General features: G+C 42.5%; 1 protein-coding gene across 5 annotated transcripts in view; it reads left to right on the top strand.

Annotated features, from left to right (window-relative positions):
• Window positions 1-2591: 2591 nt before the first annotated feature.
• Window positions 2592-16441, top strand: part of EHF (ETS homologous factor) — a 41886-nt gene continuing 28036 nt past the window's right edge. For 2 of the 5 annotated variants that reach the window (XM_023185538.3, XM_023185536.3), the window contains exon 1: window positions 2592-2727. Coding sequence is in view for 2 of the 5 variants with exons in the window: in XM_023185534.2 (XP_023041302.2) it covers window positions 13899-13961 (63 nt within the window). In the remaining 3 variants the exon portion in view is untranslated. The other 3 variants (XM_023185537.2, XM_023185535.2, XM_023185534.2) reach the window with 3 other exon arrangements.

Genomic DNA, 16441 nt, shown 5'->3' with positions numbered 1-16441 from the left:
ATCTATCTATCTATCTATCTATCTATCTATCTATCTATCTATCTATCCCTGTTGCCAGTGCTGTCTTGTTGAAGTTGGCAGTAGGGTGAAAGACCTCAAACTCCAGAGGACTTTCCCTATGGATGCAATATACCTGCAATTCTAGCTTTTTGTTTTTTTAGGTTGGGGGTGAGGGGTATTGTTTTCATTTTTGTTTTTCTTCTGGAAGTTTCAACTAAGACCCAAGTGAAAAGAAGAATCAATACTTAATAAGTACCCACTAAGTAGCAGGCACACTTTTAGGTACTTTATTTACCAAAAAAACCCTCCACAAATAAAGTGGCTTGTGAGTATGAGGTGACATCTTTCCCTCCCCTCCCATCATTACCACCCCAATATGACTCTTCTCCGGAGTCCTCCAATCTAATAGACTAAATACAAGTGGATAAAGTAATGGAGATTTAACCAGAATTCTTCAGCTAGAAATTAAAGGGCCTATAATTAAAGGTGATTGGGACTGGGTCAGAGAGCCACATCACTTTTGGGGTTGCATTTAAAGTTCACTACCTCTTGACCACACAACCCTACCCCTTCTACTCCCACCCTGCTGTCTCAGGTTAATCTGAGGCAACGCGGCAAAGAAGGCCAAGTTTGTTTCCCTGGAGTCCCGTGGGCTGTAGCACTAATGCTTCCCTTTTCTCACGTGTGCCCCCCACCCACCCCCCTTCACCATCACCACACACAAACGCCCTGCAGTGGGTGGAATGTAGTTACTTCAGGTTGTGCCTGATTTGTCTCTCAAGCAAAACTCCAGCAGGCCATTCCCTCAGGGCCCTGCTCTCAGATCTGGAACTGATAGACTAATTGGGGCTAATGTGATAATGGGCAATAAGGACATTTGTTGTTTTTATCAATGTGTATGTGGGGTGGGGTTTACATTTGCATTTTCACAGGGCCCTTGGCAAGTTCACAGGGTTGAACTGTAGGGAAGTGTGGGAATGTCTGGGGCAGGTTAGGGAGGCAGAGGGGCTTGTTAGAACTTCCCTAAACTGCACTGCCCAAAGCCTCAAGACCTTCTTCAAGACCTGCCCATCTTCTAAGACCTTCCCAAGTCCACCCTTGTCCTCCCACTGAGTCTTTTACACTTTCAGAAACCTCCGAATTCATGTTGAAACTAGAAAAATAAGTAAGAAAAGACTAATACTACTGCTCACTCACTGTTCCCCCTTAATGTAACAACCAGTTTTTATTCTATTTGGTCAGCCTTTGCCCATAAGCAGAACTTTTTTTTTTTTTTTTTTTTTTTTTTTTTTTTTTTTTTTTTTTTTTTTATTTTTTTTTTTTTTTTTTTTTTTTTTTTTTTTTCTTTTTTTTTTTTTTTTTTTTTTTTTTTTTTTTTTTTTTTTTTTTTTTTAACACAAGGGATTTCTTGGTTTTGATCACATCTTTATCTCGTTGCCAAATCTCAACTTCGCTTCCCTCTCCCACAAAGGGGAGGCCTGTTGAGTCAAAGAAATCTGCTTAGACACTTCGCTCATGCCAGGCCAGTGTCCTGGAAGGTTCGACAGAGAAAGTTAATGGTTGGGGGATGGTATTTCTCTTTGCTAGGAGCAGTCACTCACCCATATGAAAGAAGGTACATTTGTGACCCATTGAAGCAGGTACAGGTAACTCTCCAAATGTCCCTTGGCCCAAGGGAATAGAGGTTGCATGGGTATTTAAATCGTAGATCCTCCCTAATATTCCACCTTCTTCTTGTCCAAACTCTGCTTTTTTATTTCCAGTTTCAGCATTTTGGTCTTCTCATCTCTAACTCCTACAGGGAGTGTCAATAAACCTTTTAAAAAAGATCATGTAAGTGTCAAGAGGAAGTGAAGAACCTAGATAATCCACCAACCGGATAATCAGCTCTTGCATATTTGAGAGTTGACTGCTTGACCTGAACATCTCCTGGTAAGGGACCCTCCCTCCCAGGATCTTCCCTTTCAAACCTCTCAAGGCTCTTACCTGGGGCCAGGGGAGATAGGCTTTTCAAAGTTCATTGAATTGCCAAGAGTCTCTGTCAAGAAGGCAGTCATGGTGCCTGGAGAGGGAACTTGCTGGGAGCCCCTTCAGAGCCTGGTACTTATACAGCTAGGGCAAAGATCTTGATGCCAAAGCAGGGTGGACTAAATACAGACTAATAAATGAGACAGGTGCTCAAGAGGGCCCCCCTATACCATCATCTCCTCCAGATTTGAACTTCTACTCACTTTGCTTTTACATTCCCTTTTCCTGATGGTGTCTTTGGTGAGCAGGGTGCTTTTCACCTGAAACAGCCTCTGAGCTGAAAAGAACAGTCACCACCAAATCAATTCCTCATCCATTAACAGGTTGTCTCTCTGTTCTTGAGACACAGGCATTACCTGGTTAGACCTGTTTTGTTTGAACACTAACGTGTGAGTTGGCCAAATGCAAATGAGCCAATGTTTGTAATCCTTTATTTTATTTTTTTAAAGGGCTAGGTAGCCAATCAGAAGAGGGGGAAGTGACTTAGGGAATTCCCGGTTGGTGGCTTATTGCTTAACATCCTACAAAGTGATTTAAAATTATTGTCATATGCATTTATCTTCACTCTGATGAGGGCTCAGACTTGATAACGCCTGTGGTGCCCCATCCCTGTAGGAGCTGGTGAGATTGCAGCCTGCTGCCTCCCCTCCATCAGCCACAGCTATTGGATTTCCCACCCAGAATCTTTAGGTAAATGAGGTAAGTCCTGATTTTTAAAACTTCTTTTGAGTCTGGAATCCAAACACCTGAGTGGAAAGAGAAGCCTGCTTTAAACCGGACAGATGAAACTAGAAGAGACTCTTGGAGACGGCTGGCAGGAAGTGAAGCTCACCTTACCTGGGCTTACCTCACTGGGTCAAATCAGAATTTTATTTTGGAGGACAGGCTGGCTACTTTGGATATTATCTGTGAATTTCCTGCATTGTCTGGACTTCCAATCTCTGTGAATTTAAAAGCCCCCTTGCTTCCCTATGCCTGTGTGGCAAAACCATTCCCCTGGGTTGAATTCTTCTGAAACAAATAGGCAGCTAGAGATAGGTGGCTCTGATATAGCTCAGTGAAGAACTGGTTGGCTAAGTAGCTGTTAGGGCTCAGAGTACATGGTCTTGCTTTCTAGAGATGTCTTCTGCTGGTAATTTTTCTGACTCATGAGCTATAGGGAAAGGCCAATTTGTTTTTAATATGTTCCAGGACTGGAAAATGGCTTGAAATAGGCAAGAATATACACAATCACACTGGAAAAAGTGGCCAGGCAGCCATGGCAAGCAGGGATATTGGGAGAGCTAAATATCTAAAAAAAACAAAAATCCAGAAACAAAAATCAATTTTGGCAAAGGGCTTCATTGTATAACAAGGGGACAAACTAACCCTTTGTTTACTCCATTTTGGGAGACTATGATCAGACAGGCAGTTGTGACTCAGCAGCAACAAATGCCTTCTAAGACAGGGATTCTTTTGATTTTGCTTGGACAAATTGTGGAGAAGTGTTAGCCCCAGTGTGGATTGATCTGGGAACAGTGGGAAATTAACTTCTTGTTGGTAAATATCAGACTGAGGTGAGAAAGTGACATTTTCACCATCCGTCTTTGCTGATTTACCATGCTCCCAGGATAGTGGGAGCATGTGTTTTTAAGATGGAGAGTGTATGATTCTGAGTCCAAGTTCACAGGTGCCACTGCTGGTTATCTGCACTCGCTCACCTTGGTGACAGCGAGACAGTGAGCGAATGGATTCCAATAACTTACTGATGGAAGGTCTAATTCAGGAGTTGGTTCTGTAGCCATGGAGGTGAAGATGTGTTCAGATAGTCTTTCAATGTGTAAAAGCGCAGTTAGAGATTCTGTGTGGCTGTGTGTTAATTCCACTGGGGTCAAGGGAAAAATTTATTTCTAACAGAAGAGAAGAAGATACGTTATTAGGAAGAATTTCATGGCTAGGAGATACTATCAGAAAAGGCTCTTAAGAGATTTTAAGAATGACTTTAATAGCCGCATTTGGAGTTTGCAGAGGATCCACTTTTCTTTTTGTGACCTAAAATTCCGGGACGATGAAATAACTCACCAATTCCATCTTCTTATAATACGGAGTCACATAGACAACACCATTTTCACACCAATGGCTAATGGTATTTAAAAACCATGATGGAATGTGAATTGAGACTCATTTGGAGGTCTGTAGTTGAACTTGAAAAAATAATAAATGTAATGGAGACAATACTTCACTATGTTTCCAAAATATTTTAGACAGGCATTTTAAATGAAAGTCACTTTGAGGGAATAGCTGCGCTGTAAGTTCTCTTATATAACCGTGCAAGATGGTGGCCTTCATCAAGACCTTTCAAGGTAGTGTGGATAGGGTGATATGTTTGATTCAGGCCTCATTTGTTATGGAAAGGCTCAAAATCAATTGTATTTGTTCTTTTTCTTTGGTTAAAAAGCACCTATTTGTTAAATTCAAACAATCCTTTTTGGGCTTTTTTTGAGACAGAGTATCTCTCTGTCACCCAGCCTGGAGTGCAGTGGCGTGATCTCAGCTCAATGCAACCTCTGCCTCCCAGGTTCAAATGATTCTCCCAACTCAGTCTCCTGAGCAGCTGGGATTACATGTGCTCACCACTATGCCCGGCTAAGTTTTGTATTTTTAGTAGAGACGGGGTTTCACCATGTTAGCCAGGTTGGTTTTGAACTCCTGATCTCAGGTGATCTGCCCCTCTCAGCCTCCCAAAGTGCCGGGCTTATAGGCTTGAGCCACCGTGCCTAGCCGTATTGTTTTCATTTTTAATCTATTATGTGATCTCCCAATGGAAGTGTCTTTGACCTTTGTGGACATCAGGAAAGCCTGATTACATTCCCACTTGTGATTCCATGTTTATGGATACCCTAAATGCTCCCATTAATTGACCAACTTTACCCTGATCTTCTTTCAATATCTTTCTGACTCCTTTAAGGTATGAGACAAAATGGAAACTGAGAGGTTAAAAGGTTTACTAGGTTGAATTCAATTAGCGAATTGGAAACTGTAAGGAACTCCTATTGGGTCTCAGGTCAGAACGTGAGTGCTTTTGGCCAAAGTTCACTTCTAAGAAAGTAGAATTTCACTTTCTGGAATCTTGCGATGTTTTATTTCCTCCATATCTTTCCCATGCCCCCGCCCCACCCAATCTCCACAAATTTGGGGATTTGAGCACTGGGTTGTGATTGTTAGACCATCTTGCTTTTCTGAAAGCCCAGGGCAAGACCCTGCTTCATGTCACAGTATCAAGCACAGACACAGAAGCTTATACAAATTATTGAGAAGTTATTGTCTTTTCTCCCTTCCTCCAGATGGAGTCATCTCTATGCCCTTTCACACAGATGTGATTTACAAAGACCTCTGGGTTAGGGGTTGGGTGGCGAGCAAGAATCTCGTGGCAGAATTTGCTAATACACTTGAGAAGCAATGTCGTGGTTTTAAGGAACTCAATTTAAAGCTTGAACCTGATTTTCAGGGATACCGTGTTGCTGCCGTTTCAGCCCATTTCTCTTGTTAAGATCGCTCTCTGGTAGAGTTGACGTGACACTCATTTCTGTTGTGGGTGGGGCCCTGGTTGGGAGGCATTGGCTCCACCGCAGCCTGGGTGTCTAGAGACCACATTCTCACCCTGCCTTTGTTACTGGGAAACCTAACGCGGCGCTGTGGCTTTCAGCTTGGGTAAGCCGGGTCTGTGGCAGGGATCGCCATCTGAAGACAGATGCAGGAGGGCAGCCACACCTTGCCCAGGTTCTCTTAAATCTCTTGCTGTATAACTGAAAGGAGGGCATAGATAATTAACTTTATTTGACACTTTTCAGATCTAATTTTTAGGAATATGATTTTAAAATAACAGATTTGTTCTAATGAGCAAACAATCGTGCTGTTATTAAAAACGTGTTTACTTAAATTGAACAGGTTTCAAAGGGCCAAGCTACTAAGCTGTGCAGGAAACAAACAGTGCACTGAGGAGAATGGCTCCTCACCACAGCTATTCTTAGGGTGGGACATAGTTTCAAGCTAAATGGCATTGATGTCCAGAAGCCAGGAGGTGCTGAAGTAGAAATTTCCAGGGATCCCTCAGAGTTATTTGCTACAATGTTTATTATACTTCAGAGGGGGGTGGAAATATTTCTTTAAGAATCTTCCCTGAAGAATTTTGAACTCCAGCTTTGGAGTGATGGGAGCACAGTGCAGGGAAGGTGGTAGTCTAGGGACCTGGTCTTCTAGCACTGGCAGAGCTGTGTGGCCCAGAGCACACATTCTCCTTTGCCAAGCTTTAGTTTCCACCTCTGGACAAAAGAGTTTGAACCTAATCATCTTTAAGATCCATTTTAACCCTCAGATTCTGTGGCTGTGGTGATTGGGAGTGGTGGGAGTGCCTGGGGGTCGGCAGGGTAAGCACGAATCTGTGAAAACTGAGAACAGGTGGGAGAAGCCTTCTAAGGATGAGGCAGCAAAGGTTAGCAAGAGCCCTTAAATGGATTCTTTAGGGCCTTCAGAATTTTGGCTAAGGGCTATACCTAGTGGAGGTACTAAGATCTGACACCTGGAGCCTTTATTAGGGAATGTTAGAATCCACTCCCATGACAACATCCCAGCTTTGTCAATTTGCCTCATGTGTCTCAAGCTGGTGGGAATGTAGAAGTGGATGAAACAGACTGTTTTGTGATGGCAGGGAACCATTTAAGCACAGGGGCAGGTGCTCTACTGGTGTCTTCTATAAAACGCCAAAGCAACGTGCCAGAAAATGGACCTTTAGGCACTCATGGTGTCTACTGAGTTTGTATGGTACTGATGAGCTTGCTTGACTGATTATCCATGGCTTATTGAGTAGATCGAATGTATGTGGACTCACTTCTGCTAGAGGAAGACCCTGTGGCTGACCCAAACATTGAGCACCCTAACCTGGAGACCCTGATGTACCCAGAAAGCCTCAACCTTGTATCTGGAGAAACCAGAACTTGCAACAGGACCAAGCAGGGTGGCCCATTTAAAGAGGCTCCTAGGGTTTTAATTGACCTTGTTTTAAAAGAGACACACTGTAAAATACTCCTATGAAAACTTATTTCACAAGCACCTAACCACATTCTGTCTTCGGTTTGTTTTACAGGGCTGGGCACCTTGTTCTGGTCAATTGGTCCACATTATCTCTCCTCCTCCAATCTTGCCGCACACCGTGGCCCTGGGAGCCTTCCTCACTTCTTTACTCAGAAACATCTTAGTTGTTATTAGGGGTACTTGCCTACTTATTTAAAATACGGCCAGTATAAGTGCATACAAGATGTGCTTTCTGTTTAAAACAAAGCCAAAAATAAAAAGAAACCAAAATGCCTATTATAATAGTTGGATATTTAGACTAATAGACCACCTCATTAACTCTGCCATTTTACCATAACAACTTATTTTTACTTTTGTATGACCCTGTCTCAATGTCCTTTTTCTTTGATGTTGTTGTAATTATGAACATAAAATTTCATAGCTGCTTTTCCACCCCACTTTCTATCACAGAAGCACAATAAATAATCTTGGGGGGTGGGCTCTTATTGGCCCAATTGTGGCTTCAAAAAATTTCAGTTGCCTGTCCAGCCCCTTCTCAGCCTGATACAACGTCCCCCAAAAGTCTGTTGAGCTTTCCCTGGAATAAGAAGAGGATCTTCTACTTTTTGAATAGAGCAATGGAGATTGGAAAATATGGTCATCTTGTGGAGGTTATTCCAGGCTTCTTCTTAGGAACCTTCAAAAAAAATCTCCTCAGTATGGCCGATGATATATTCTGGACAATAAGGTGAGCAGAGTCTGAAAGATGAGAACAATTTTCAATCTTGTCATGATGCTGACTAATGATAAAACTTGCTTTGTCTTTGCAGTGTACTCTAGATTTGACTCTAAATTCAGCCTCTGTCTTGATCATGCCCACTTAGAAAATTAGAGTGCAGCTAGCTCACCTTTTAGTCATCTTAATTCCACTAGGCAGAAGGCCGTGGGTCAAGGAATGTTGATGTAGTAAAATTTGACTGCATGTGTATCTGAAGGGGTAGAAGGCTAAGAGATTTTATGGCTTGGAAGCTGCTGAGATGTGGTGTGAAGAACGCTGGACTTAGAGTCCAGATATCTGAGCTCAAGTTGGACTCTACCACTGGGTTGTTGAATGACTTTGAATGAGTTATATAAGCTGTAGCATCTAAATTTTCTCATCTGGCAAATGGAGTTAATAACGTCTACTGCACTGGGCTGTTGTAAGGATTAAATTAACGAAGAGTATGAAAGCACCCGAACAAAACCTTGTGAGTAAATATTAGTAATTTGTGGAATGGATATCAAGGGAAATCTTCAATTTGAGTGTTTTCAGTGAGTTTCTGTTGGGTCAGAGTGAATGTGTATTAAATTCTGGGATTTTGGTTGTGTGTGTGTGTAGAGATCAACGTTGGTTCTTCACTGTGACCTTGGGAAAGAAATGCAATAGGGTTTTTACTGGGAAGGTGGGTAGCAGGGAGATGGATGAACCATATTAAGAGGGGACCTCCAAATTGAACCTTGTTTTGAGTCAGCTGCAAACCACAACCAAGGAGGTCCTGGGAGACCTGGGGTGATTGGGTACACAGCACATTCCTGTTCTTGTGTCCTGATGCCTGGCACATAGGGACCTGCAGAAAATACTGATTCTCCTCCAGGCAGTTCACATGACTAGCTTTTAGGAGTGAGTATACTATTGCCCACCTCTAAAATTCTTGATCAAGTCTCCAGATGTCTACTGACCACTGATGCTGAGGTCATGAATCTTGGGCATTCTAGAGGCTTTGGGGAAAAAAATTACTTCTTTTGCCCAGGCACTCTGGGGTCTATCTCTTGGTAAATTATTCAAATGAGGTTTCTGGTCATGCAAATGTGGTTTCTAGAGCCCATTTGAATTGAACAAGTAGTTCTTGTTATTAGTAAAACAACAAGGATCCCTAACCTGGGGTCCAAGGATAAATTCAGGTTCTGTGAACTTGGGATGTAAAAAAAAATCATCATCTTTATTTTCAATACTCTCTAACTAGAATTTAATATTTTCTTTCAATATGAATGTAGGCAAAACTCCATGGTAGTATTAACTGCAACTGTGACTGTCACCAAGAGAAATCACATTTGCATGTCTTATTACACCTATTACATATATCACAAAATGTGGGTATTTGATATCAAGCAGTTAGATTTGCACTAGGTAGATATCTTGTTTAATGTATTAATGAAGAAGCACATATATTGTTATCAGGTTGGTGTAAAATTAATTGTGGTTCTTGCCATTAAAAGTAATTACAAAAATAGCCAGTCTGACCAACATGGTGAAACTCCATCTCTACTAAAAATATGGGTGTGGTGGTGGCACACACCTGCACACCTGTAATCCCAGCTACTCGGGAGGCTGAGGCAGGAGAATCGTTTGAACCCAGGAGGCAGAGGCTGCAGTGAGCCAAGATCACACCACTGCACTCCAGCCTGGGCAACAGAGTGAGACTCTGTCTCAAAAAAATTTTAAAACCCTGCAATTACTTTTGCACCAGAATGTGATATCATGCATTTATTTTAAAAAGTATTTTGACATTGTCTTTTAAAATAGAGTTTCTTTTTAATCTTACAATATTTTACTTTGTCATGTAAAAATATTATTTTGAGAAGAGGCCTGTAGGCCTCAGTAGATTACAAAACAGATCCATCGTACATTTGAAAGGTTAAGAACACCTCATTTACAGCATTCTCTCATACACGACTAACAAAATGACTTCTGAACAGCACCAGTTGATAGATGGTCTCTGCCAAAAGGGGAATATGATCTTCCCATATGTTCCTGCCTATGGGTAGCCTTGGAGTTGTGAAGAGACTTTGGCATAATGAAGATGATAATAAGAATGATAATGGTAATTTGTTGAGTGCCTGCTGTAAGCCAGGTGGTTACAGACCTGTTCAATGTCATGTTTAGTTTAATCCTCTCAACGACCTCAGGAGGTAGTCCATGGAACAAAGACAGAAGAGACCCCTGCCCACTCACAGTAATGAAACATGGGTACGGGTGAAGGCCAATGTGGTTACTGACCCCTTGGAGAAGGTTGATGTTACGAGTGTGCAACTCGTGCAGTTCCACAGGACCCCATGCTTAGAAAGTTTCCGTGTTTGGTTTAAGGCTCTGCTGTTGCCATCTTGAAATTCTTCATAAGTTTTGAACAAAGGGCCCTGCATGTTCCTTTTACACTGAGCTCTGCAAATGATGTAGCTGGTCCTGCCTCTGGTTGTGGTGAAATGGAATGTATGACAACTCCCAGGGCTGGGAGTCTGGGAAGCTGCTGCAGAGATCCCCCTCCTCATTTTCATCAGGCTCAGCTACACAACCTCTGGTAGGAAGCTATGGCCTGTTGAGTAGAGAGGATGTCATTTTTGAGTTAGTGAGTTTTACAGTTTTGTTTGAGCTCCAAAGATTTCCTCCAAACAACTGGAAGGATAGCTGAATAATTGCCTGGAAGGGATTTAATTCCTTGAAAAACCTTTCTGGTAGGGAGTTGCTGGCAATACTGGTGGGTTTTTCATGATTTTATTTCCCAGAGGGCTTGCTGCATAAACCAGTGAGCCAAGAGAAGCAGAATAAAGTCTGTTCTGGAAGGAAATATGAGACCTAGTGTGCCACGAGTCTAGTGTTCTCATAGGAAGGATCTAAAAACAAACTCGGCTTTCTTGCCTGCTGCTATTGAATGATTATCGCTACAGAAGGAAAACTCTACCTCTTCTAAAGAAGAGGTTGTCTAACTTGTGAGAAAATTCAGATGTTACTTGCTTCTTGAGCTGCAAGGATGCTAATGAAATAAGTCTCATTAAGTTCTGGTGGTGTTTTAGGGCTAGGTTTTTATAGACTGTTCCAATGTTCAAAACAGGGTCATGGGCGTAGTGATGGTGGAAGAGGTGAAGACTTTTCCTCAATTTCTTTGTCTCAGAGATGGAATTCAGGCTCCCCCAATAACATTTTCATGGTCTTTCTCTGGTCAGTCAGTGATGTTCATAACACAATCAAGCCTGTCATCAGGACAAATCTGTGATGGCTAAGACATCAGGTGCTCTTCCAAAAGAGCCATAATTCACCCTTCATTTTTCAAGTTTTGTTTTCTTGCTGTTATTACTGCTCTTTTATCATGGCTAATAAGTCTGAGGTGGCTTCAGGCAGCCAATCCTAACCCCTGAGTCAATGTGGGGCCTCCAACGGGAAGCCAGATTGAAGTTCTGATAGATGGGTTTGAGTGGCTGTGAAGTGGTGTTTCTGTAGCATCTAGACTGATTTGCACTGAAAGGGAGCTTCTGTATTAGGGCACAAGGATGATCAATATGTCTCCTATTTATATTTTGGGGAAAAAGTTGTGGGAACCGTGCTTAAAGGATCTCAACTTTGAAAATGAAAGTATGAGGTCCTAACAGACATCCTCCTTCTCTTTAGAAACACAAGGATCCATTTTCAAGTAATTTCAAAAGAATTATGTTGCTTTCCCCACCCCTTTCCAAGTACACTTATTATAATATATCCAGTCCATTTGCTAGCTTTATGTCTTTAGAAAAGTTGCTTAACCTCTCTCTGTAAAATGGTGCTAATATTAGTACTAACATTCAGGGTTATTGTGAGGATTAAATGAGGTAATTCATGTAATGCCTAGTTCTATTTCTAGCACATTTTAAACCCTCAACAAATATGAACTATTATCACTGTCATAGTTTTTGTTGTTGTTTTGCAATTACGTGGTTTTCAAGATTCTGAGCTGGGGGCTGTTGCTCTTTCCTTGACTTAAACATCTTGGTCTTTTCCTATGAGGAAACTTGACTCTTGAAATGGTCAAATCCATTGTCCTAGTCCATCCTGACCCCTCCCTGGCTCCAGTCCCCACCCCTTACCGTCCTCCACCCTTCCCACATTCTTGCACAGTTGGTCTTATTTATTTTTCAGTCAACTAAAGGTGTTGTTAAATCTTTTATTTTTCTGCTGCCCGATTTGGTTCTAAGCACTCCACTCCCTACGCTGCTCATGACAAGAATGTCTGGGAACACTCAGCCAGTCATATCCCTCCCCTGTAGGAACACCCAGTTCTTAATGCTCCTGGAGAGGCAACATTTCTGAGGCCATTCCCCACTGCCATAAGCCCTCCTCCCCCATGAAGCCAGTGGTCTGGTAGCAATGAACCCCCCACGGCCCTCAGAAAACTGGGGCAAGGTATTTGTCTGGGGAAATGTTGCATGTTGCCTTGACTGTGCTTTCTTCTACAAAGCTAAAAAGGATATTACATTATATTACTTTATTTTATTTTTTGAGATGGAGTCTCACTTGGTTGTCCAGGCTGGGAGTGAGTGGCACAATCTTGGCTCACTGCAACATCCACCTCCTGGGTTCAGGTGATTCTCCTGCCTCAGTCTCCCAAGTAGCTGGGATTACAGGCACATGCCACCATGCATGGCTAATTTGCATATTTTTAGTAGAGACGGGGTTCACCATATTAACTAGATTGGTCTCGAACTCCTGACCTCAAGTGATATGCCTGCCTCGACCTCCCAAAGTGCTGGGATTACAGACATGAGCCACTGCGCCTGGCCAAAAAGAGATATTCAAAAACTCCCTCTGACTGTGTGTGCTGAAGGCTGAGTGCTGATGCCATTGCTTAATTAATGTTGTTCATGATCTCCATTTAGGCTATTTGTTTAACTCCTTGTGGCCGTTTTTGGACTTAGCTTATCATGTGACATTGACAAATTAATGAGAAGTGAGCATGTGATGATGCTTGGATTAGGACAGAAATCACATCTAGCACATCTCAGGCGCTTTCTACCTGGGACCTGAGACCTCAAATCTCTTGGCAGGAGATGAGTGGGTCTACACAGCCCGCTTTTGAGGTAGGTGTGGCTAGCATCATTTATGCGATGGGAAAACTGTGGTCCGGGAACTAAGGGTTTTCAAATTATGCTCTTTGCCCAGGGCTGGATGTAGGATGTCTGGGGGAGAAGCTAGACTGAGATCTGGGTACACTGAGCCTCCACTTTAGGAGGTAACCTAGAGACTACACCTACTCCATAAACTGTATTGACTTTTGGAAGTCAACCATTTGGAAGAGTGTGGTTTTGGTTTCGATCGTATCCCAGCAGCCTTTTCTCTTCCCTTGTTAATCTGATTTGTGATCTGAACCTGGGCTGGCTGGAGGCTGGCCATGTCACTCTGCAGACCTTGGACACCCCTGAGTGCCCTCACAGAACCAGCCAATGGAAAAGTACAATGTCTTCTGGCTTCTCAGCCTTGCCAGCTCCCTCTGGCCTATTTGATACCCTCTTTTATATTAAGGGAGTGAAAATGTAGCATTCAAACTGAAAATGCAGGTTTTTCTTTGGTTTTTTATAGGAAAAACAAATTGGCATGAACACTCAGTCAAACCAGCTCAGGCTGTTTGGGCAGATGCCTTTCTTTGCCTTTTTCTGTTTATTTTCCTACAAATCAATGCTTAACTGCGTTGTTATCGGAGCAGAGCAACAGGTGCAAAAAAATAACTCTGCTGCCAACTCAAATGAAAAGGTAGGGCTTATATCCTCTGGGAGGTATTCAGAAGATAACAGAAGCCCCTGCCAGCAACTGAATTAACAGCTCTGTTTACGGTGGGTTTTATGTTAACAACCTGCTTCTGACCCTCCTACACATAAACACACCATTGTCTTGGAGAGAGACATTCAGCCATCCGGACAACCCACTGCTTTATTCTGCCCTGAGTGGAGATTGGTTTTGGCTCAGGCTGCTTTGTGAAACCCAGAAGCATTATCCTGTCTGCCAACTCCACGTCCTAGTCAGAGTTTTCTGTGAAGGCAAGGGCATGGGGTTGCCGGAGAGAAGAGGATTGGTCCTGCTTTTAAGACTAGTTGAAATACTTTTCAAGGTTGGTCATTCTCAAATGCCAGAGAGGGTTGCCTGGCTCTCTCCACTCTTGCCCCATTCCATTCACAACAGGAGGTGGGGAATGAGCTCAGATGATTTTGGAAGGAGCCACTATTGTTTTGGAAGCCATGTCCTTGTGAATAGTCCATCAGGGTAGGGCAGCGTCTATGTTTTATTTACTATTGTGTCCCCAGCACCTAGCAAAGTGCCCGGAATCTAGTAGACACTTGGTAAATATATATGAATTACAGAGGGTCTGAGACAATATTGTAATGGCTGGATAAGCATTTCTTGGTGATAGTTTCTTTCTGCTGAAGGCTGAGAGACTAACTGTCTTGGGTATGAGGGCTTAAGTCCAGGGTAATTAAGTAATCTTTTGAAGGACTGAGATGGGAGTGGGATGGGGTAAGGGGTGGCTTGGCCAGCCTTGAGGTCCTCCTGATGGAAGTAACCATCAGAGAGATCCTCTGCAAGCGCTATATCCTGGGACCAGATTTGTCTGTTCGGCCTTCAGAGACTCATACTTTTAAGTATCCAATCATTGCTGAATTTGATCATTTGGTATTAATAGAACTAAGCAATTACCTGCTTTAATTCAAGTTGGCAAATAATGTAACAGTGGGCTATCTGCAGATGGATTAGACGTTGAATTCTCTACATTGAATCTTTTTTCTCTGACTTTATAAGGACTTGCTTGCATTTATGGACATTTCTTTCAAGGCTGGTGTCTCCTGGAGTTTGTCATCTTGTGATGGGAAAGGGAAGGGAGGCAAGTGGATGAATCTATAGACCAGAAAATCTCAATGGTGAGAGTGTACAAGACTTCATTAAGGGAGGTTCTCAGAAATGCAGATTTTAGTTTAGAGGTCTGGGGTTTCAGCAGCCAAACATTGTTGAATCTGACAACATGGGGGTACTGAGCATTAGGACCTATTTTATTTCAAGTTGACAAATAATACAGTGATAGGTTGTCCACAGAGGCCCACAGAAAGCAAGCAAAACCAGGAAGATGTAAATGTTTGGAAGAAGAGGAGAGGCAAAGCTTCTTTTGAGGCCTCAAAAGCCTCTGTGACCTTTTACAATCCGAAGCTTACCCTATTTTTACTTTATCATATCTGAATGGGTTTGATAAAGGCCCTGGGGGTCATCTTAGGTAAGCTTGTCTTTTGATCAACTTGGGTGCCTGCCACTGTCAGTATGTGCCGCCTAGCCTGGGTCTGACACCAAGATTGATAAAGATCAGCATACTATGTATATTTCCAAATGGCTTACAGTCAATAAATTGTACCTATAATGGATCCAGACTTGGCCTCCCAGTGCTGCATTATTGGTCATGAAAACCCTTGAAACCCCAGCAATAATACTTCAGATGTTGCCCCTGGGAACGTGAAAAATGTCTGTTTCAAAACACATTATAAGGCTATGAAATTATCTGTGATGTAATCCCAAGAGAATCAAATACATTCCCCAAGCTTGATTCATAATTCAATTCATTTGTGAAAACACAAATGATTGTCTGTATTATATTCAGTTGCCTTTCACATGTACATGAATTTTTTTTTCTCTTATTTGGGAGTAGTCCTTTGAAATGACAGTCATATTGAAACAGGAAGTCAGTAAGCTGTTGCAACATCCTTAGGGCAAATGCTGTGAATTCACCTGCTGGTAACTTTGATTAAGGACTGAGAATGGTGTTGGTATCACCGTCATCACAAAAGTAATTATTTAAAAGGACTAATTGCTTCTTTGGCTTCAGGAGTAAAGATGCCCACATGGCAGCCAGTTCTGCGGCAGTTTGGTGATGATGTGGTTGGATGAATAAGGGAGCTAGGAAGATGGCTGATGGTGGCCTTGACTCTCATTCCCCTGGGGCTGGGGACAGGGAACGCAGGTGCAAGCCCTGGTTAAGATCTGCTCTGTGGCCCTGGTGGCAGTGTGGCTCCCAGTGTTCCTTCACCCTTGCAGCAGGAGCAGACCATGCTCTCTGGCCTGAGGTCTGATTCAGGTAAAGCATAAGTAATTACGGACCAGTCTATTTCCCAAATACAAAATTAAAATAACTTGATTGAGTCATAGGATGATAATTTACATTATATATGCATGCATGTATATATGCAGGTATATGAATATGTATATATATAATATGTATATAAACTTGATAAAGGTGTAAGGCAGCAGATGGTGCAGGGAGAATGCTATGACCATGTCTAGAACGGGGGTCAAAGGGAGAATGAGTCTTCTCTGGCAAAGTACCCTCTTCTCAGCAGAGAGTGGTCAAGTTCCCAGGTTTTATTGCAAGACAGTCTGAGTTTGAATTCTCTTCCCTTGCTAAACTGTGTGACCTTGAACAAGTCACCTAACTCCTCTGTGCCTCAGAGAGGCCATCTGTTAAATGACCTAATGCCTCCTAGAGTTGTTGTGAGAATTAATTGAGATAATATGTTTAAACCAGCAGTGCAGAGCTGGCACTTTAAGTATTCA

The sequence above is a fragment of the Piliocolobus tephrosceles genome, chromosome 13, assembly GCF_002776525.5.
Source record: "Piliocolobus tephrosceles isolate RC106 chromosome 13, ASM277652v3, whole genome shotgun sequence".
Taxonomy (NCBI): Eukaryota; Metazoa; Chordata; class Mammalia; order Primates; family Cercopithecidae; genus Piliocolobus; species Piliocolobus tephrosceles.
This window is presented reverse-complemented; position numbering and strand designations above follow the sequence as displayed.